Source organism: Mauremys reevesii, linkage group 1, assembly GCF_016161935.1.
Source record: "Mauremys reevesii isolate NIE-2019 linkage group 1, ASM1616193v1, whole genome shotgun sequence".
Taxonomy (NCBI): domain Eukaryota; kingdom Metazoa; phylum Chordata; order Testudines; family Geoemydidae; genus Mauremys; species Mauremys reevesii.
Window position 1 is genome coordinate 151,730,728 of NC_052623.1, and position 21,712 is coordinate 151,752,439.

The window sequence follows — 21,712 nt, forward strand, 5'->3', positions numbered from 1 at the left end:
GTAAGGTGCATTTCTTTGATTTGCCTTCTCTAACAAAGATTTAGCAATGTGTGAAGGTTAAATATATATACACATACACACAATTCAGAATCAAATACTGCATGCAATTCTCCTTCTGGGGAGAGGATGCAAGAATGAACACATGACAGATGTTTGTCATGTTGCTTAATACGCTATGGAAGGCAGTCAGAAGCCACAGTGATAAACATGGTTTGAGAACCTATATAGAATAGAATAGGATAGGAAAAAGGGGAACATAGGCCACTCTCAAAAATAACTTCCAAAACATTAAATTCTCAAGTACAAGACCATGAACATAGTACTGACTGTGATCACTGTGAATAGTAAAGCAGAAAAGCAGGTACTGGATTAAGATAAGAGCACAGTGAATTGCAAGGGTACTGCAAGCCTAAAACTCTGGTTTTGACGGACAGAAAGTGTTTTCTGGCCCATACAGAGGTAGTGGCAATTTGTAAAATCAGGGCCTATATTTGTAGGCTGAAGACCACCAAGCTAAGGAATGGCAGATCAGAAGATTTTTTAAAAATCTTTCACAATTATTAACCAAAGTAACATTTTCATTTTTCCCCCTCAATCCAGTGCAGTCTGCCAACTACCTGGAACAGTGACTGTACTCTAATATTTTCCACATATTATCCTGAAAATATTTCAGACTACAAGAATTATTTGTATATAGCCATAATCTTCAATTTCTTAAAGAAACTCCTGGTGGACTCAGGAGTATGAGGATGGAGATGCCAGTTAAAAGAATACACAAATTCCTTCAAAATAAGAGACACTCTTTGCCCAGTAGTTCCTTATGAAATCCTAACTATTCAATTAAATCACAACTACTGTTGCATACAGATTAATGCAGTTGTTCAATGAGATGCATACAGGCCCATATACAGTCCCAGCAACTTTAAGACTCTCCCCACAGGGATTAGGGGTTGCCTGCATGAGTCTCTTTAAAAATCCTCTTTCTAAATACTATTTGTTTTTCCAGAAGAGTTACAATGATTCTTTTGCTATGGTTTAAGCTCTGTAAAGTATGCTTGTTGGGTTTTTGTTTTGTTTTGTTTTCCAGGGGGATAGGATCGCTCTGAAACTGGAAGTTGGTTAAAATTAGTGTTAAAAAAAAAATGCACACAGTTTATAGTATGCAGTGTTCCTTTTTGTTATTAACAGAGACTCTCTCTACCAGAGAGAAATAGCTGAGAACTTAAAGGTGTTATTTTACTTTTGTTTAATACGTAATGTGGGACTGAGACTGGGAGTAGAGCTGTGACCACAAATGTGTGGAAAAGGGGGAAACCTGAGAAAGGACTGCAACTTCAAAGAAAAAGGTACAGTAATAGATTCAGAACCATACACATTAAAGAGCTTTGACCAAAAGTGACCACCACAACAGTATGGTGTAATCTGAGAGAAAATTCTAGTAAGAATCTAGAGAGTAGAACGAGACAAGAAAGAAAGAACAGAAATACCACATACAATACTAAGGTACCTTTGAAAGTCCTTCTTCACTCTGGGCTGATTTGCCTGGACTATGCTTTCCCCTGAAGACTCTGACTAAGACCTTCCACAGAAGCCTATTCATTCCCTGTGGTTCCAACTGGCAAATTGATCTCTCTCAACTCTCCTATAAGGCCCAGGTGTCCATTAAGCTACTTAATTGCCACCCAACCACTTAGATAATTAACTCAGGTGGATGTGGGTTGGTCCTTGGTCCTTAGCAGAACCTGCCACAAATAGGCTGGTCTCTGACTCCCTTAAAAGGCCAGCACCCATGATATACACATTTTGTCAGTAGGCTGTACTTCAGCAAAGCATTTCACCTCTATGGCTCCTTTCCCTTCCCACTCCCTAAGTTGCAAATAAAAGAAATTAAAAACAAGTTCTTGGGGAACACACCCACTATCCAAGTATAGCCTGTTAGCAGACAATTTGGAGAGTCCTAGCTCTCTAATTAAGATTTTCTTCAGTAGCAAACTGGAACATTTCCAGATATTTAGTTACAAGAACAATCTGCAAGGTGCAAAGTTTTGCCAGGCAACTAAGGCCTGTTTCATTCTTTATAACTAGCATGTACTGCAGCCTGCTTTGCTTTCTTAGGTGACTGAAAATACCCCTTTAGTCTTAATAAAAATGTAACACATTATTTTAATATATTTATAACTAGATAGCTTAAGAATCAGGGGCATATTTCTCAGTAATATTAATCATTCTGAGACCTGTGGGGGGAATCTAATAAATGACAAATAGTTTTCTCTACAGAGTTCTTTATCTGCTTTTCCTGTGCCAGTCCTACAAAGGACATAGATTGCCCCCACAGTGCCAGGCTCACACCAACTTTATGCAGGTGCATTTGTTTAAAGGGAGACCAGCCCAAATTAAAAGCTAGCTTTACTCAAGGTTTCCTTATCCAGCAGCACTCTGTTGCTGTACATTAATGCCTTCCTGCCAATCCTCCTTTAAGTTGTCATAACATCTGTCCTTTGATAAGAGAAAATAAATGAGAACTAAATTCTCACATGTTTAGAAGGGAAAGAAGAGAGAAAGTGAAAGAGCCAAACCTATTTGCTGAGAGGTTTTTGTGAAAATGAGAACTCAGCTCAGATCCTACAAACACACACATACTTTGTGTTACACAAGAGTAGTCCTATTGCTTACAGTGGCACTATCACATATGTAAAGTTAAGTGCATGCACAGTGTTTGCAGGATTGGAGACTTAAAGCCCAATCCCAGTCATCCTTTTTCATTTACCTCTCATGTTTCTGTGGCATTTTAAAGAGGTACTTTCAAATGAAGCAGCATGACAGTTGTTCAAACCATACATCATTGATGCAAGAAACCACAGCTTTTGCATAGGATTGCATTTCAATTTACAGATGCTAGTTCATTTTTAGTTCCTACCAGGAAACCAAAGCATGCACAATGAGTTTATCCTAACAGTGAATGTATTCTATGACACTAGTGAAAGAGGATCAGATCCAGAGTGAAAAGGACATGAACCAAACTAATCTCAGAGTCAACAGAGAAAATGAAATGGTGGTTCCAAATCTGAGCAACTCACATATGCAACAACACATTAAGTATGTTATTGAACAATTTCCTCCTGGTGTAACGCTACTGAAATCAATGAAATTGTACTAGGAGTAAATCTGAAACCACTACATTAGTTTGCAAACTTCCACTGATCCAAATAGCTTACATTATGTATGCTAAGAGAAACAGAGCAACATGGAGGGTACAGCGATTCCCTGCAGAGAAAGGAGAGTTACTGTTTGGAGAAACAAAGAAAATCCCAGGGACCCAGTTCTTCCTTGCAGTATATCCTGAGGGGAAAGATGAGACCCCTGCAGAACCCAGCGCAAAAACCGTGGACCAACAGCATACATCCTGAGTCCAGCTCCAGATAGCAGTTCAGGCTGGTGGATATTGTTACTGTTTCTTATTTCATGATGGGCAGAGTAGCTAAATTTGCACTAACCAAGCAGGCACTGAAAGATCAGACGTGTAGCTGAGTATCCATACCTACTGGGTCAGCTCCAGGCACCAGCACGCCAAGCGTGTGCTTGGGGCGGCAAGCCATGGGGGGCGCTCTGCCGGTTGCCGCAAGGGTGGCAAGCAGGCTGCCTTCAGCGGCATGCCTGCGGAGGGTCCGCTGGTCCCGCAGCTTCGGCGGACCTCCTGCAGGCGTGCCGCCGAATCCGCGGGACCTCCTGCCTGCCGTTCTTGGGGCAGCAAAATACCTAGAGCCGCCCCTGCATACCTATTTTGCCAGGGAATTAATAAATGTGTTTTCTGTACATAAACACACACCATGAGAGGAATGCTGGGAATGGGAGGGCCAGAAAAAAAATAACTAGCAGTAAAGATTTCCATAACTCAAAACAATGTGGAGGAAAAAGACAGTATATGAGTCTGCAGAAAAAGCACACTCACATCTATCTGTAGTTTATATACATTAAAACATGTATTGCTCACATTTTTGCTAGAAGTTTTCACAGTTACATATGGTCCAGTGTTCATACTCCCATTACCTGTGCTTCAGATTCAGTACTCTACATCCTTCAAAGCAAAGAGTAATCCCACCAGCTAAACCAAATAAGAGAAGTATGGAAGTGAAGAATAGGAGTGAATCAAAATAACACATTTTAAGGCCTCTCCTGCAGAAAACCACTGTTCCCTTTTCTGTGAATTTACATGTGGGTGGGGATGGTAGATGATTGTCCTTTTTGTATGTGTGTTTGGGGCTTATCAGCATTGTTTTTCATGTTGCAATGAGTCAATCTTGCTTATCTTTTGCCAGAATGCTAAAATGCCCTAACTGGTTGGTTTTTTGGTTGTGTGTGTGCACGCATATGTAATATACTTAGTAGGAATCCCTATCCCAGTGTCAAAAGAGCACATACACCCTAAACTAATGTCAAGCCCTTCCTGGAATATAGCTTTAATGGTATCTCAGAAAGGGTTAACATCATCCTAAGGTTCCTACCTGAGCATATCTGGCTCTGTGGTCTCCTTGCTTGATCTGCTCTGTGCTAATTCCCATTCTCTCTAGAAGGCAAGGCCTATCTCCCTTATGCTCAGGGTGGAGCTAAATGGGCCACACCTGCCTCAAGGAGTTATTAAAACTTCAGCTGCTTTTTGCAGGGTTCTAACAACATCTGCAACTGGGTGGGTCAATAGTATTTAAAAAACAAAACAGCAAAGGTATGATGACTTGAGTATTTAACAGAAAAAGAAAAACAAAAAAGTCATTCTTCTTCTGTTATAAAAAAAGTGAACAATTTTTCCACATTAGTTTTGTCTATGGATTTTGCTTTCTAAAAGCTGTATTATTTTTGCAACAACTCACAGTAAAATTAGAAAAGCTGCTATTAATGCTCCATAACCTATTTTATAATCTGCTGATTCTTAATGTCCCAGATAATATGCATACAAACCATTATCAAATTTGCTAATTTAAGAAATGAGGGCTTGATGAATCGCCTTATTTTGTTTGAAATGCCTATGTTGTATTATAGGTTGTGGGTGGGTAACAACATGCAAGGATCATGTAACACACATTTTGGAGAGAACCTACAACAGTATTCCTTACCTGCCAATGGAGAATTATACTCCAGATCAATCCAAGGGTCAGTTTATGATTTCCATCCACTATGTCTGTGCTTCCAATATTCACCAAATCAACCTATTGGAGAAATGCAAAATAAGTACTGTATGAAAAAGTATTTGGATACTAGTGCATTTTGTGAAAGAAACCATGACAAAAATTTAATTTATTTTGAATTTTGAGAAATATAGGCATTTGAAGTAGTTATCTGATTAATCTTGAACCAGTTTGTTTAAACCACATTTTAAAATATTATAATAGGTTGGGGTGTTTTGTTTTTGTGAGGGTGCATACATTGGCAAAAGTAAACATTCAATGCTTATTTGAGAAATGGAACAATTAAAGTGCTGGCAAAAAGCAAGAGGCAGAGTTAGCGATATGGACACATAATTATCCAAGCTCTAAAGTTAAGTGAAAATATATAGTTAAAATACAATAATTAAATACAATTCCACCCCTACATGTTAATGCAATATTAAGACTGCACAATTATAAATCACAGATAGACACTTCAAGGAAATACACACAATAAGGTTCCCACAGCAACTTCAAAACTCTCACTTTGCACATTTTGTTTTACAATGACATTTTACCAAAAATAAAAACCCTCTAGTAATATTGCAATGCATATTCAGCAAGGAAAAAAAGAAAAGAACATATGTACAGCCCACCCCTTTAACATTTATGTGGGAGATCCTATTTTCTCCTTTCCTGACTTGTCATTGCAATGTAATGTTTCGTTAACTGTTTTGAGATGTACGAGATACCCATACTGAAGTCATTGAGAGTTTTGCCAGCAGATGATGCATTTTGGAGGACAGGGAGGAGGTCAGGGCTTGTTGCCTGGAGCACACCCTACTGCATTTCCCAAATATGGCTCTCTGAATTTGGCACTCCAGCACATTACTCTGGGGTAATAGCCTCCCCCTGGGGGCTTTGTCCTTCAAGATGCTGAGTACTCTTTGCGAAGTGTTGAGCACCTTCACTTATCATTTCTTACATTGGGAGACCAGGGTGCTCAGTATAGCAAAAGAGGCAACACCTTGTGAAATCATATCCTGAGTTTGAAACACCTTTCTCAAGTATCTTTTTCAACATGCAAGTCCAACTCCTGTATGGCCCAAACTGTATCTAGAGTGAGACTATGGGGTCAACATCATGATCTGCACTCAGCGTATGGACTCATGGGGCCCTGTACCACACAGCTAACTCCTGAAACTAGTAGAAATAATTTCTGCATGATTGCCAAAAGTAGCCACCACAAGGGCACAGGCTGATTTTGCAGAGTTGCTATACACCTGTGTGGGGTCATTTACACTAGCCTCATGCCCAAAGCCAGAATTTTCCCAAAAAATGTAACTTCTTTTTCTTAACTGAAAAAATCTGAGAACTCAGAATGACTTTTTTTTCTTTGAGAATTATTAAACTGTTACAAATAGGAGTGTCTGAGTCAGATCAGAATCAGATCAGCAGTCTCTCAGTACACTTTCCACGAGAACGTTAGATGCCATTCCCTAGATGACAATTGGGCTCTGAAGTTTGACTTGCCTAGGCTGAAATCATTTAGGACATCCCCTACACATTCTGTATCCCTTAAGGATCAGTGTAAACAGAATGCCAAATCCACACATATTTTGTCACAATGCATTTGGCTGGCCATTGAGACTTGTTATACATAAGCCAGAATAACAGTACCTCAGGGTCTTAGAAGTCAGTCTACCAGGGCTAAAGTGGAATAAGTTGCCTGCCTTCAGAACATTTCCATTTTAGAAACCCGTAGGGCTTCTACCTGGAGATTTGTACATAATCTTACACAGCACTATTCTCTCAATTTAGCATCTAGATTCAAGGGTTGCCTTAAAAGGGCAGTCCTGCAATGCCTGTTTCATTACAAGTATCAGAGGGGTAGCCATGTTAGTCTGGATCTGTAAAAGCAGCAAAGAGTCCTGTGGCACCTTATAGACTAACAGACGTATTGGAGCATGAGCTTTCGTGGGAGAATACCCACTTCGTCAGCAGGGCTGGTGCAAGGATGTTTCGCGCCATAGGCGAAACTTCCACCTTGCGCCCTCCCCCCTCCGTGCCCCTGCCCTGAGGTGCCCCCCCCCACAGCAGCTCCCCTCTCTCTGCCCTGAGGCGCCCCCCCCTACCGCGGCAGCTCCCCCCCTCCGCCCTGAGGCGCCCCCCTTGTGGCAGCTCCCTCCCTGCTCCGCGCACGAGCACGAGTACCCCGAGTACGCTGTGGCTGCTTCACTTCTCCTGCCTCCCAGGCTTGCGGCGCCTAAGCTGATTGGCATCGCAAGCCTGGGAGGCGGGATAAGTGAAGTGGCCACGGCGTGCTCGCGGAGGAGGTGGGGCAGGGGTGAGCTGGAGTGGGGAGTTCCCCTGCCTGCCACCGCCCCCTTACTTGCTGCAGGCGGCCCTCTCCGTGCTCCCCTGCCCCAGCTCCCTCCGCCTAAATGCTGGTGGCGACCGGGGCAGCCAAAGATCCGGCCGCCGCGGTCACTGCCAAAGAAAAGGGCGCCCCCCAAATGCCAGCGCCCTAGGCGACCACCTAGGTCGCCTAAATGGTTGCACCGGCCCTGTTCGTCACAGTGGGTATTCACCCACGAAAGCTTATGCTCCAATACATCTGTTAGTCTGTAAGGTGCCACAGGACTCTTTGCTGTTTCATTACAGCTTCACAGTTCACTTACCATATGGACTGATCATTAGATTGCCACAAGTGGGATTCTCACTTCCCCAGCCATCACTGAGGGGAAGCTGCGGAGAAGGACTGCTCCCCCAAACCAGAGAGAAGGAGCAGGCTTCCCCATTACGTCTCCTTACTATAATCCCTGGGACTATAGAGAAGCAATTTTAAGATAGATACTCACCAGAAATTCTTGGAATATAGTCTCCTCTGCTTATTTATGCTACCCATTCACCTTCTTCTCTTCTTTTAGGACTCTAAAGTTTAGCAGAAGTACTTGGAACCACATGCTCCTTTTAGAGTTTTGGCGCCAAGTATTTGGTGCTGTAATGGGGCACTCCTGGAGCCCAACAGATGCTGCTTTTTGAGGTTTCTGAAGCTTAGCGGTATAAACATCCTACATGTGTGATCATTCAGAGGCTATGGATTCAAAAAAATACAATTGTGGGAGAAGGTTTTTTAGAGAGGGCTTTTAGTTTTATAATCTGACACTGCATAATATACGTGATAAAGCCTTAACCTATTAAAAGGGTCAATTTTAACCCTGTTCTGAACAACCTTGACATACTCATAACATTATTTAAAAGAAGCTTGCTGTATGAGCTGTACTTCCTGTATACATTAGAAAGGCACTGTAGCTGTGTGCTGGAATTTAAATGAACAACCCACTAGCACATTTTCCTAATGCCCCAGTAAACAGATGTTTTAAACATTTTTTAAAAGTAATATTATACTGTGTGCATGTAATGAAGAGTTTTTAGCACATTGACAAATATTTGACCATTGAATTTTTTCAGAGTGATATACAATTGTCTGTTGTACATAGCATCCTTTCAGTGATGCAGAATTAGCAACTTTAAAAAAAATAATTAAAAATGTATGGCCTCTCGTAAAGATCTCTATTACCAATTTAACACTCCCGTTAAATCATTTTGACTTATGCACAAATGCTCAGCTAGGTACACGTTACCTTAGAGTTAGAAAATCAATGAATCCATGTACCAGCTGAACTCAAGCACATTGAAAGACTTACTGTACCTATCAAGAAATCCAATAGAATATGCGGCTCAGAATGCGTGATTACTATTCCATCACAGCTTCCTGGGTTTTAAGTGAATGTTATTATTTATTTGAATCTATTCTTGGGGAGGCAGGGGGTTGTGATATAATTAGTTGGCCACTAAACATGTCTGATAAAGTTATTGGTCAATTAGAATGCTTGTAAGAGGTAAATACTAAGGGAATATTTACTCCAACATTATAAGAAGCATATTGGCCTGAAGTGTGAATCTTAACAGAATAGAATGGAATGTGTGGGGTTTTTTTTAATCTGGCTCAAATCTTTAGGTGTTTATGGGATAACAACATTAAGGAACTATACTAGAAATTGTTTCTCCTAAGAAAAACCTCAGATTTTTAGACATCACTCCACCGTATTTTGAAAGCAACTGTTTAATGAGTTGAAATTCTGATAGCTAGAATCAACTCCTATTTTACTAAGGAGGACTTATGGTAATGAACACTTGTAATATTTATTGTAACACCACATTAACAAAGAATTGCACTGGATCAGACTTCAAATAGAATTTATTACAGATTTATTATTCAGCTACTTTAAAACCTGCTGCCAGAAATTATATTTGGCACAGACAGCCGTGTTGCAGAACCCACAGATAAGTTAATTCACATTAGTACCATTGCTTTGATGTATAGTGGACTTTCAAAACTGTATCCTGTATCCAAGGGTTGAGCTATCACTTATAAAACATTAAGCATGATGTCTAATGCGTGTTCTGACCTTGTCCAGGTGATTACTTACGTTATTTTTCTGCAAGACCTGCAGTGCTTTGTTGACATTGTTCAGAGCATGAACTCTTGTGGAGCCCTTTTCTTTTGCCTGTAAGCACATTTAAATTAAAAATAAATGCTGAATATAATGAGACCACTTCTTTAAGTTCATGGATTTGTATTTTACAAACTTATGACTATTTTGGAGACAATACTATAATTATTTCTATATCTATGCAAAGTAGAATTTAAACTACAAAATAAAGACAATTGTTAAACAAACGATCTTAATTTGAGGGCTAAAATAGATATTGACATTTTTTCAGTGAACATATGATCAAAATGTATATAGGAATCAGATAAATTCAGGTTATTTTTATTATGATTAATCTCCCCTGCCACAGAACAATTTAGGAACATTACCATGACAACCAACCAGATAAGCATCAGCATGTATAATATTTGCAAGTATCTCCTCTCTGGAATTTGACTCATGTTGTCAGCTTGTTTCCCTACATTTATGAGAAAGTTTAAGAGAAAGCTCTCAAGCTCATGAAAAATGAAAAGGAAATGCAAGAAACAAGAATCCAAAGATTTTTGCTGTGTTATTTTAGTATTTATATGTTAGTAAGGGCAGATTTGATTCCCTTTAATATTAATCAGGTTACTTCAAGACATATATTTTAAATGTCAGCTCTGTGAAAAAAAGTCTGTCTAATTCTACACAATTTATTATAAAACCAATTTTTGTATATCAGAGTTAAACTATTTAACTGAGAAAGCCTAACTTTCCTTTAGTGTACAAAGGGGATGTCTGCTTTACATCCTTAGAGCATGGCCATAATGTTACCATTTGCACCTGCACTATTATGAACCTGCTACTCCCAGGCTCAATTGTGCTCACCAGTCCAGGGAGAGCTCCCGGATTAATTCTGCTTTAGGAAGGCAGAATCCTTCTCAAATCCTGTCTACAGTAAGAATATTTTTTTAAAAAAGAAATATCCCATCTTTGCTAGCATTTGATTCAGCTACGCTAACATTAGCAACCCAGAGTCCTCATGCAGATGGATTACTACCTTCTGCCATTATTTCTCAAAGAGGAAGATTTGTATTTATGTATTTATTTAAAAAATAATTAAATTTAAAGAAAAAAGCATCCCCAAACAAATACAAAATATAAGCAAAGATATATGTTGGAGGGGGAGAAATATATTATGCTCAAACAAGAAAAAGAAGGGAAAAAGTGATGCTGAGTACAAGTTAGAACAAATCTCCAAAATATGATTTATCAAAGCTTTTGAGGTTTTCCCATAATTAGCTGCATATATGGCAATCACTGACATATTTCATCATATGTGGCTGATCAGATAGCATAAACTGTAAAAATTAATGTTGTCACAAAATGTTTCTAAAATAGGTCCACAAGGTTTTTAAGCAAACATCCCTAGTGAGGTACTAAACAAAAAATATTAGACAACAAGGGGTCCAAGATGAAATTCACTTTTAGAATACATACTTAACTGTGGCACCTGTCCAATTTAGGTCCCTATCCTCAGAGATGCCGAGAGCCTCCACCAGTGCTTAATTTGTGTCAGGGCTGAGCCCCGGCACCTCTAAGCTTGGTAGTTCATGGCCCTGGCACCTCTAGGCTTGCTGCGTCAGTTATGAAAGTAAAAACTTTGCTTGAGCTCCGGCATGTCTTTTGTTACAAATTAAGCACTGGCCTCAACTCCTACTAAAGTCAATAGGTGTTGATGGTGTTCAGCATGACTCAGGATTAGAGGCTTAATCCTAACAGGTGCTGAGTTCCCTCAACTCTCACTCAAGGCAGGATTAGTTGAGGATGCTCAGCACCTCACAGGAGTGCTCAGCACTTTGTCAGATGTATCCATTGAGAAATACTAGTGTGATTTTAGCCAACTATCAATATCTTACAAGACTGTCATGTGGAAAAGTACAGTAAGGTTTGTAATTACAAAAATGTATACATACAAGTTTTTGGCCTGTAAAACCTTCAAGGAGCTCCAGAAGTCTTCGTCCATCTCGAAAATCATTAAAAAGGTCTTCAATATAGTGCCTCCCAAACTGAAATAAATATAATAATGGCATGTTATTAGCTAAACCAGCAAACGATAGAAATGGTAATATTTCACAATAAATATTAAATTATTAAAATGTGAGGTTAGAACCAGGGGCGGCTCCTGGCACCAGTGCACCAAGCGCATGCCTGGGGCGGCAAGCCGCTGGGGGTGGCCTGCTAGTTGCCGTGAGGGCGGCAGTCAGGCTGCCTTTGGCGGCATGCCTGTGGGAGGTCCGCCGGTCCCGCGACTTCAGCGGCAATTCGGCAGTGGGTACGCCGAAGGCGTAGGACCAGCGGACCTCTCGCAGGCATGCTGCCGAATCCGCGTTACCAGCAGACCTCCCGCAGGCACGCCATCAAAAGCTGCCTGACTGCCATGCTTGGGGTGTGTAGCAGGGTGGACCCTGCTCCTGCTGTGAAGGGGTTTAAAAAGTGGCCTGGCAGGGCTTGAGAGCTGTGGCTCTCAAGGCTGAGCTGATTGGGGAAGTGGCTGCAGCTGGGGCCACGCCCCAAACAGAGCAACAGGGCCTTATAAGAAGGCAGGGAAGCCAGGAGCCCAGGCAGTTTCTCTCTGCCTTTAGAGGGAGATGGGCCTGGCTGCTGGAAACTAGAGAGAAAGTACCTGAGTGAAGCAGGGCTGGGGAAAGGCTGAGGAGCTGGGGAGCTCCAGCCTGGAAAGCCCCAGGCTGCAGCCTAGCTATAGGCCAAAGGTATTGTGGGTTGCAGAGGGCAGCCCAGGGGTAGGACAAAGCAGCAGCTCCAAACCCTCCTTGCCAGGGATGAGTTGGCTGATACTGCAGTCTGCCCTAGAGTGTGGGGCTAGACAATGACTGGCAGTAGCCATACACTGAGGCAAGGTGGGGATAGAAGGTGGGGGTTCCCTGGGAAGGGGGAAACCCAGTTACAGGTTAAAGAGGCACCGGGGTCCTGGGAGGGACTCGGGCCAGTAGTAAACAGGTGGATCACTGGCCTGCAGAGGGTGCCCCAGGGCTGGAAAGAGCTAATTCCCCAGAGTCACCAGCAGGAGGCGCCGCGGGGGTGAGTCTGACCCGTTTACAGGGTGGCAAAATACATAGAGCCACCCCTGGTTAGAACCATGGAGTTGTGAGCACTTGTACATTTAAAAAATGCAGAATATGTCAAAACATTGCTCTACTAAATATAGCAGTTGTCCTACAAGATGAAACAGGAGAATAGCTTGCATATAAATTGATACAAATAAGACTCTTCTCACAAATGTCCTTGTTGAACAGGCACTGTCTAGTAGCTGAGACCCTAATTTCAAAGTAACTTAAAATGATTTTCACTTTGTGAGGAATGCACACCACACATTAATTCTCTAAATTACAAGATAGTCATTATCTGTCTGAAACGTATAAAAAGCCAAATATTTTTGTGCTCCCACTATTAATTTATACTGTTATAGCAGAAGTTGTCAATAACTAAGTGTAGACATCCATAAAGCTGGGAGACAAACTAGGCTTGCTGATTAAGTTGCAGGGGAAAAAACAACAGGAAAATTAATTAATATTTGCCAAATGACAAAGGAGAGAAATATTAATTTTAAACTTCAAGGAGGATCTTTTACACAAAGGTGAGAAACAAAACCCCAAAACGATCAGAAAACAGTGAAGTGTCACTTCCAAGTCTTATGCTCAAACTGTAGATGAGCTGAACACCCGCAGCTGTCATCTGAATCCATGTTAATTGAAACATTCAGAACCTTACAGGACACATATTGAATCATACGAGATATCAGGAAGCGGGGGGGGAAGTAAGATTTCCTCCCTTGCTTTTCACTGGCTGAAGAGGATGAAAAAAGGTGGTTTTTATCTTTTCTAAAATCAAGTTAGGTTTTTAAGTTAATGCTTATGTCACTGACTAATGAATAAAGTAGGATGAAACAGCAAGGTGATTTTTATAAAGCTTAGCTGATGTATGGTTTTACCTTCACATTTATTTGATAACTGATATTTTGTATTAGAACTGTGACTTTTGTGACTTTGTATTAGAGCTGGCCGAGAACCAGAACAAAAACTAATGACTGTTTTGTGGATGCTAAGATTCTGGGTTGATTCATCTGTCTCTGAGCACAATATACTTGCTTATTTTTGAAGCTTCAGATATTGATTTGTCATGAAATATCTGTATTTTGATTCACTGAAGATTAAGCCACGCCCTAGATATAACTGGGCCTTTTATCACAGATCTGTGTGGGTGTGAGAGGCAGTGAATCAGTCACTCAATAAGGAAGTTTAATGGGTTTTTTTCTGTTCAGAGTTACTCACTCAATCACTCCAGTGCACAGTGCAGCTCACTCAAACCAAATCTGAAGCTTCAACATAAGCCACTAAGCTAATAACCCATACATTGCCATTTGATTGCTTGTGAAATGTGTCAGATGATACTGAATAGATTCACAACCTCTTCTAATCTCAGTTAAATTTTCTATTTAACAAATAATATTCACTCTGCTCCATTTCTTACAGTGTGTTTAGTATGATGGACAGCTCCGACAGCGTGTTTTACAGTGGTAAACACAGGAGCGCGATTTAGGACATCAGACAATCACCTGCAGAGGCCAATAAAAAGTTCTATACCCAAGTGCCCCGATGAGGACATGCACCACTGACACAAGAAGCATAGTGTGTACATGCACAAGCAATGTGTAACCCTTCTGCCAGGTGAAGCCACCAGCAACCAGGCCTGGGTACAATATCTAGCAGTTCCTTTTCAACAATACAACACAGAACCAGCTCGAGCCTCCACCCAGTAACCTTGGGAAAATTACACACCACCTCTGGACAACTCTGAGGCAATATTTTCCTACTCATAAGCACAGAGTCTGAATGTAGAGAAGAAACTTTTAATGAAAGGAGGGAAGTCACCCAACATTAATTAGGGGAAATGTCACAAGCTGGATTCATAAACATAAAACTGTGAGCAGGACGCCCACCCTGCACAGTCCATGGGTCAGTGCCTTCCGCCTCATGTTCTTGGGTTCTACAACCAAAAGTTCCTTTTCTGTGCCCCTCTCTGCTCCCTCACCATACCCCACTCACAGTGGTTGTCCTTGGTCAGTGAGGACCCAGGGTTCAGAGGTGCAACTGTGTGAGTTCACTGCACACCCGGGGAAGAAGGCACTTTCCTTGCACTTGCTCTGGCTGGCTGCCCTGCCAGCCGTAGTTCCTTGCCACCTGGCCCTCCCGCCAACCATGGTTCCTCTCTGCTGGCCCCCCTGCCAGCCACTCATTGCCTTGCCATCTGCTCGTTCGCCAGCTGACTGTCAGGCACCTTCTCGTGCCACCTGGTTCTTTGCTGTGACCTCTACACATCAGTCACTTAGGCCATGGCTACACTTGCAAATTTGCAGCGCTGCAGCAGGGTGTGAAAACACACCCTCTCTAGCGCTGCAAAGCGCCAGTGTGGTCAAAGCCCCAGCGCTGGGAGCCCGGCTCCCAGCGCTGTACATTATTCCCCACAGGGAGGTGGAGTACGGACAGGGCTAGGAGAGCTCTCTCCCAGCGCTGGCACTTTGACTACACTTAGCGCTTCAAAGCACTGCCGCGGAAGTGCTTTGAAGTGCAAGTGTAGCCATAGCCTTAGTAATTTTCAGCTCTTTGCAGGCTGGGGTAGAAACACTGTCCCATCTCAAGTAATTTCAGCTCTCATTTGAGCACTTTAACATAACAAAGAGGCTCCTAATGAAGCCTATTTAGCTCTCAGAACAGTGGGGAGGAACAGGTTAAACCACACTGGGGACTCTATGCAGCTTTTAGTGACAGGGCTGTGCAGCTCCAGCCATGCAGGTAAAAGGCATGCAGTGTAGCCGTTGTTTGTTGGCAGGAGAGAGCACTCCTGCTGACAGAAAACTTCCAGTCCCAATGATCAGCATTAGCATTGTTGGCAGGACAGCATTCGTGCAGACAAAGCACTGTTTACACCAACACTTGTCAGCGACAACAATTTTGATTTCTCTCTGTGTGTGTGTGCACGTGTGTGTGTGTTTAGCAACTCTGAACAATACAAGTTTTGTCTTTCACAAACAGTCTGACAGTGTAGACAAAACCTGAGATAGAGTCCAAACCTCCTGGCTCGGACACCTGTCCCCACCCTTCTTACTTTCATGGCGCTCTAGCATTCGCACCCGTGGCTTATCAAGGTCCTTTCAGATGAGGGTGACCCCCTCATTTGGGATAGGTTAAGCACAGTTCTGCTCCCCTTTATTCATACAATAATGACAACAACATTGGTAACAGCATTTCACTACCCCTGCATTCAGTACTGAAGTGATTTGTAGCCCAACACCAGCCAAAGTTGATTACTTTGAGAAACACTGCTCTATCTGCTTGGTATCTAAGCAGAGTAGGTGTGTTCATGTAAATACAGTTTATTCCTGAAGTCTCTCCCACTCCCAGCTGGATGTCAGGGGAGAATTCATTCAGACCCTGTTTACAAATGTAATAACTGTGACGGCCATAAGCCAACGTAACTTAGGTTGACTAATTTTGTAGCCAGACATTGCCTTAGTGATCACATTAGCCTTTAAGTGATTTCCTGAATCAAGGCCTAAAACTGAATGGCCAGTGTAACAAAAAATGTATGTAATCATCATTTATGAAAAGTGGATTTGATATTTAAAATGCTGGCATAGATACAATGCTGAAATAGTACAGTTACATGCTTTTTTTTTCCCTCTTGGCTTAATCTTGTAGGATAAAAGTCACCCTTGTGCAGGGAGCCAGCACAAGACACAAGTATATCTCAAATCTCACTTAAGCATTATTTGGAGGGATTAAGTGATGCACAGACCTCATGCAAGCCCTCTACATAAGCATGAATCTCATCCATAAAGACTTTAAATGCAGCATTCTGAGAAAAAGAGCATGACAACATTTTGGTAACGGAATATAATGATTATTATAATCATATTGCTTTGTAACCAAAACAGCAAAAGTAAAAGTAACAAATAAATGTGTCTACCTTTCCCTCCTTCTATGACACATTAATTTTAACCAAAACCTTTAGTGCAAGTTAATCTGAGACAGTCAACAAATTCGACTTGACAAAATAATGTGGGCTTTTTTGTAAAGCCTTCAGAAAGGAAATAAAAACACAGCATGGCAGCGTCTCCAGCAGGACATTTTAATTACGAATGTGTTATAAGTAAATCTTTAAAAAAAGTGCCATTGATTTTTAAAGGGCTTGGAAGGAACCCTTCTATTAATCAGCAACTGAGAATTACACAAGAATCCTGATGCTGCTGCCACAGGACTCATCCCTAACCTGGACAAGTCTGCTTTCTCTCTGGCAGTAGTGCAATTAAGTCTTCTTTCTCAAACAGATTGAATGTCTTCAGTGGATCGACATTGCAATAAGTCTTCAGAAACAAAGGATTTAGAGAGGTGGCAAAGAAATATGTAGTGTTTTCAAGGTCATAAGAAAAGTGTATTTTAAGATGTATGAAGCTTTGGGAAGAATAAATAAAGCTACTATGCAGAATGGCAGGTACCTGAGTATCAATTCTTTTTTAAAAGAGCTCTGCCTAAAAGGGGTCTTGGATTATACAACTACCACCTTTAAATATAGGGAAAAGAAAACATTCAGACTAATCAATTGTGATTTTTATTTGAATTTTGTTATGCCAATGTTAGGTTACCTTACAAATTTATCATTAAGAAAAATAGCTATACCGACAATTCTATTACTGAACAAGCATGTAATATGGGCATAGGAACATGCTTTGTTTTTGGTTTTAAATAACCCAAGGAAGGGTAGGGGGAATACAAAGCAATCCACCTGGCAAAATTAAATCTGTTCTCCTGTACTGTAGTACTTTCCCCAGCTGTGCCAGCAGCTAACTAGAACTGTATGATTCTAGTTAGTGTATAAAAAGACCCTGCTATTGCTAGCACCCCAAGGAAAACAGGTTTGCAAATGGTCAGCAAAATAATCCTCTCTCTCTATTTCCAGAGTGCTTCCAGCAGTGAACACAGGGATATGGGGATTTGTGAGTGGGGAAGGGAAAAAAAAAGAAACAGAGTAAGAGACAGATAGACAAGGGGTGGGGGTGGGGGGGAGAGAGGACAAAAGGCTGAAATGAAGAAGGAAATGGAAACAGACCAGTCTTTCCAGGGGGGAAAATAAGACTGACAGATTGAAATACAAACCTGGGAAATGAATTTCCTTCTCCGGAATCTTGAGGGATCCCCCTGATTGGAAAGAGTATAGGGGCTATAAAATATACTGCAGTGAGGTAAGTACTGTTCTGATGTGTTGAATAAAGGTCAAACCACAGACACTTCTGTTGCTTTAGCTGACATTGCTGTTGTCTGTGATTACTAATCTTTACATGACACAAAGAGCTGAAGAAAATCCAAAGGGATTTTTTTAAAAAGTAGCCAAAATGGTGTGACATACAAGGAGAGAGACGATTTCTGTGTTGTTATGGATGAAATTAAACCTCCTGCTCTACTGAAAATTGAAGAAAATGTGAACTAAGTTGAGAACTCTCAAACACAGATTTTTTTTGCATTTTACAGGAGGTCTACATGACTTGCCTGAATATGAATTCATAAGGCTGTGATTTAGAATTGCAGGATCATGTACAATTAATATTTGCAGGAAGACATGGCCATTTAAAATGGGACAGCAGCTTCCCCCAAGTGTTTAACAGCACCAAAGCATAGCTAGACCACCTAGTACATTACAGGGGTTGGTCCTGTTTTGAGCAGGTGGTTGGACTAAGTCGGTCTAAGTTATACAACTTCAGCTATGCTAGAGCTACTTCACTATGGTAGGTCGATGGCTGACACTCCCCTACGCTTCTTGCTCCAGTGGAGTACCAGAGTCGACGGGAGAGTGCTCAGCGGTCGATTTATTGCGTCTTCACTAGACACGATAAATCGACCCCCACTGGATCGATCACTCCGGAGGTAAGTGTAGACATGCCCATAGATATAGTCCTGCCCCAAAGAACATACATTGAAAATAAATCCTAATTAAGTTACATGTCTTCCACCATCATTCTCTAACCTTGCACTGCAGCAACCAACAATTTCAATTCTAGTCTCTTTATGGCCCTCCCACATTATACTCAGTCGCTTACCTACAGGTAAAGTAGAAGGTAATATATTAATTATTTTTAATGAATAGATGATTTAATCTGTTTCTTGTAGGTGTCGTGGAAGAAGATGGTGTTTGGGGGAGATGTAAACGAGGAGAGCATATTGACGTTGGAAATTAGCTCAGGACAGATTGTGGTGCTATTGCCATGGATACCATAATTGTGAAGGTGACATTGAAAAGAATAGAGACAGAATTGGAAAAAAAAGTGTCTTGCCCAGCGAGGGGCAAAGCAGACACTCTTTACTGTTGTCCCTACTATGGCAATATTGCATACCGCAAGTGTTCAGAAATGAGAGTCGGGATCTTCAAAATCATGAGACTGGCTTAAGAATCTGGAGATTAAATAATAATAGTAGGATTTATTTTAATTTGCCTTCTGGGTTTTGAAACTTTACAGTGGACTTGGTCATTTTTTCAAGCCTTTCCCCACAATCATATGGGCTAGAAGCTTACTTCTGCTTTTAAATTAAAGAGGAGATTCTGATGCATCTCATAGAACTCCAGGAGCTGGGACTTTAATAAAAACCCCAGATGTTATCAGTTGTACTAAAATATTAAGAGATGGCAACAGTGCCATTGTCTGAATTCACTAAACATTGGACAACATTTTTTTTCTTGATTTATAAAAAAAATGCACTTTTGATTAAATTAGTTCCCCCATTTTCCCTCTGAAGAAATGACAGAGAAACGAGTTTTGAAGAGGGAGGGGGTAAAACTTGGCTGAGGAGAAAAATCTCGCTTTTCACTTGCTGGAAGCAGTAACATGTCCCTCCAGCTCCTAGCCACAGGGGTGGCCAGACGGCTCTGCACACTGCCTCCATGCCGAATGCTAGCTGTGCAGCTTCCATTAGCCCGGACCTGCCTGCACCCCTGAGCCCCCTTCTGTACCCAAACTCTCTCTTGGAGCCCACATCCCCTCCCACACCCTACCTCCTGCCCCAGCCCTGAGCCCCCTCCTGTACCCAAACCTCCTCCCACGCCCCAATCCTCTGTCCCAGCCCCCTCCCTCACCCTGAATCCCTCATTTCTGGCCCCACCCCAGAATCTGCACCCACCCATCTGGAGTCCTTACTCCCTCCTATATCCCAACCCCCAATCCCATCCCACACTCAAAACCACTTGGCCCCAGCCTGGAGCCCCCTCCTGCACCCAAACCTCTCATCTCTGGCCCCACCTCAAAGCCCACACCCCCAGCTGGAGCCTTCACACACCCGTCCCTGCACGCCAACCCTCTGCCCCATCCTGGAGCCCAACCCCACACCCTGAACACCTTATTTCTTGCCTCACCCTGGAGCCTGCATTCCCAGACCAGAGCCAGTTCCCCCCCTCCCACAGCCCAATCCTTTGCCTCAGCTTGGAGCCTCCTCCCACACTTTGAACCCCTTGGCCCCATCCCTCCGTCCAGAGCCCTCCTGTACCCCAAACTCCTCTTCCACAGCCCCACCACAGAGCCCTCACCCCTTCCTGTATCCAATCCCCTGCGACAGCCCAGTGAAAATGAGGTAGTGAGTGAGGGTAGGGGAGAGTGAGGGAGGGAAGGAGGAGGGATGGACTAAGCAGGGGGGAGGGGCCTTGGTGAATGGGCAGGATAGGCGCAGGGCCTCAGAAAGGGGCTGGGCAGGGCAAGGGTGTTTGGTTTTCTGCTATTAGAAAATTGGCAACTCTAGCTGCCCCCCAAAATACATACATCAAACTACGCCTATGCCTGGAAGCTAGAGACTAAGGCCATGATTCCACAAGGTTCTTATGCATATGCTTAACTTTAAGCACATGCTTAAGTCTCTGGTTAAGCATATGCTTAAGTGATTTCCTGAACTGGGGTGGAAGAGAAACTTCTAGAAGAAAGACGAAAGCTACAGTGTATTGGCAAAAGAATGCCAAGGGATATTACCTATGTAACACTCTAAACTTATCAAGCATTCCTTCCAGTCTATTTGATTCCTAATTTTATGAAACAATAAGGAGAAACAGTGGTGCTGATCTCAACAGATCTTTCAAGCCAGTTTTAATAAAAGAGAGATTATTACTTGCTCTGGTTCCTTTAAATATATTAAAGTTTGTATTTCTTGTCTTGACATATTCATTTACAATTTGTTTAGTTTTACTGAGAAGTTCTGAAAAACGGACTGACATTTCCCCCCACTGGGGATTACTATTGCAGCAAAAACTTAAAGTTGACATTAGGTAACAAAGCCTCTCCCTTTGCTATTTTTATTTTATCTTTTTAATGGTAGGTGCAGATTTCTATCTCCCAGTAACTGCATCTGCAAATTTGAAACACTGTTTATGTGCCTGTTTATTCAGTATGTATTATAGGGTTTTATTTTTGTTCCTTACATAAGCTCTTCCCTACCAGGACAGTCTGCTCAGGATGGCTGAGAGTTCATCAGTCTAAGAAGGGATTTTAAAGAGGTTGTCTGAGCTTTAAATTACATCTTTGTGGTAATCATTAGGCCTCTGTCCAGCAAAGCCTGAACCTGGTGGGCAGGTTGAAGAGGAACCCAAGAGGAACAAAAGAACCTTTGGTTTGTGTGAACTTTTGTTGAAACTTTTGGTTACATCAGAAGCAGGTTCAAACTAGACCTGACCTTAGCCACAGGGCTAAGTCAAGGACAGATACTGGCCATCAGAGGACCAAAGAAGCGATCAGTAGGGAGTGCTATGGGCAAAGACCCTGGCAACATCATATCCTGATTTCAGAGGGGCACTGAGGAAGTGATTGGGAGCATTTACATGACCATATGTACATACACAATCTTCTCTTTACATCTGAGTAAATCTCTAGACAAGAGAGAACTACCTGCCAAAATGCTATGCCTTGAAAAAAGTAATATGCCAAGTGCTAACTGAAAAAGGACATCTTCGTCTTCATAGATGGAGTACAACAGTCCATACCTGGCT

At 42.0% G+C, this 21,712-nt stretch overlaps 1 protein-coding gene across 16 annotated transcripts in view; it reads right to left on the reverse strand.

Moving 5' to 3' along the window:
- The window catches only part of DMD (dystrophin), a 2,035,724-nt gene that overhangs the window by 1,473,183 nt on the left and 540,829 nt on the right, over positions 1-21,712 (reverse strand). For 14 of the 16 annotated variants that reach the window (XM_039486264.1, XM_039486496.1, XM_039486317.1 and 11 more), the window contains 3 exons: positions 11,596-11,688; positions 9,635-9,712; positions 5,109-5,201 (listed from right to left, as the gene is read on the reverse strand). In XM_039486264.1, coding sequence (XP_039342198.1) covers positions 5,109-5,201; positions 9,635-9,712; positions 11,596-11,688 — 264 coding nt within the window. Of the gene's footprint in view, positions 1-1,494; positions 1,723-5,108; positions 5,202-9,634; positions 9,713-11,595; positions 11,689-21,712 lie in introns of those variants that run through there. The other 2 variants (XM_039486333.1, XM_039486342.1) reach the window with 2 other exon arrangements.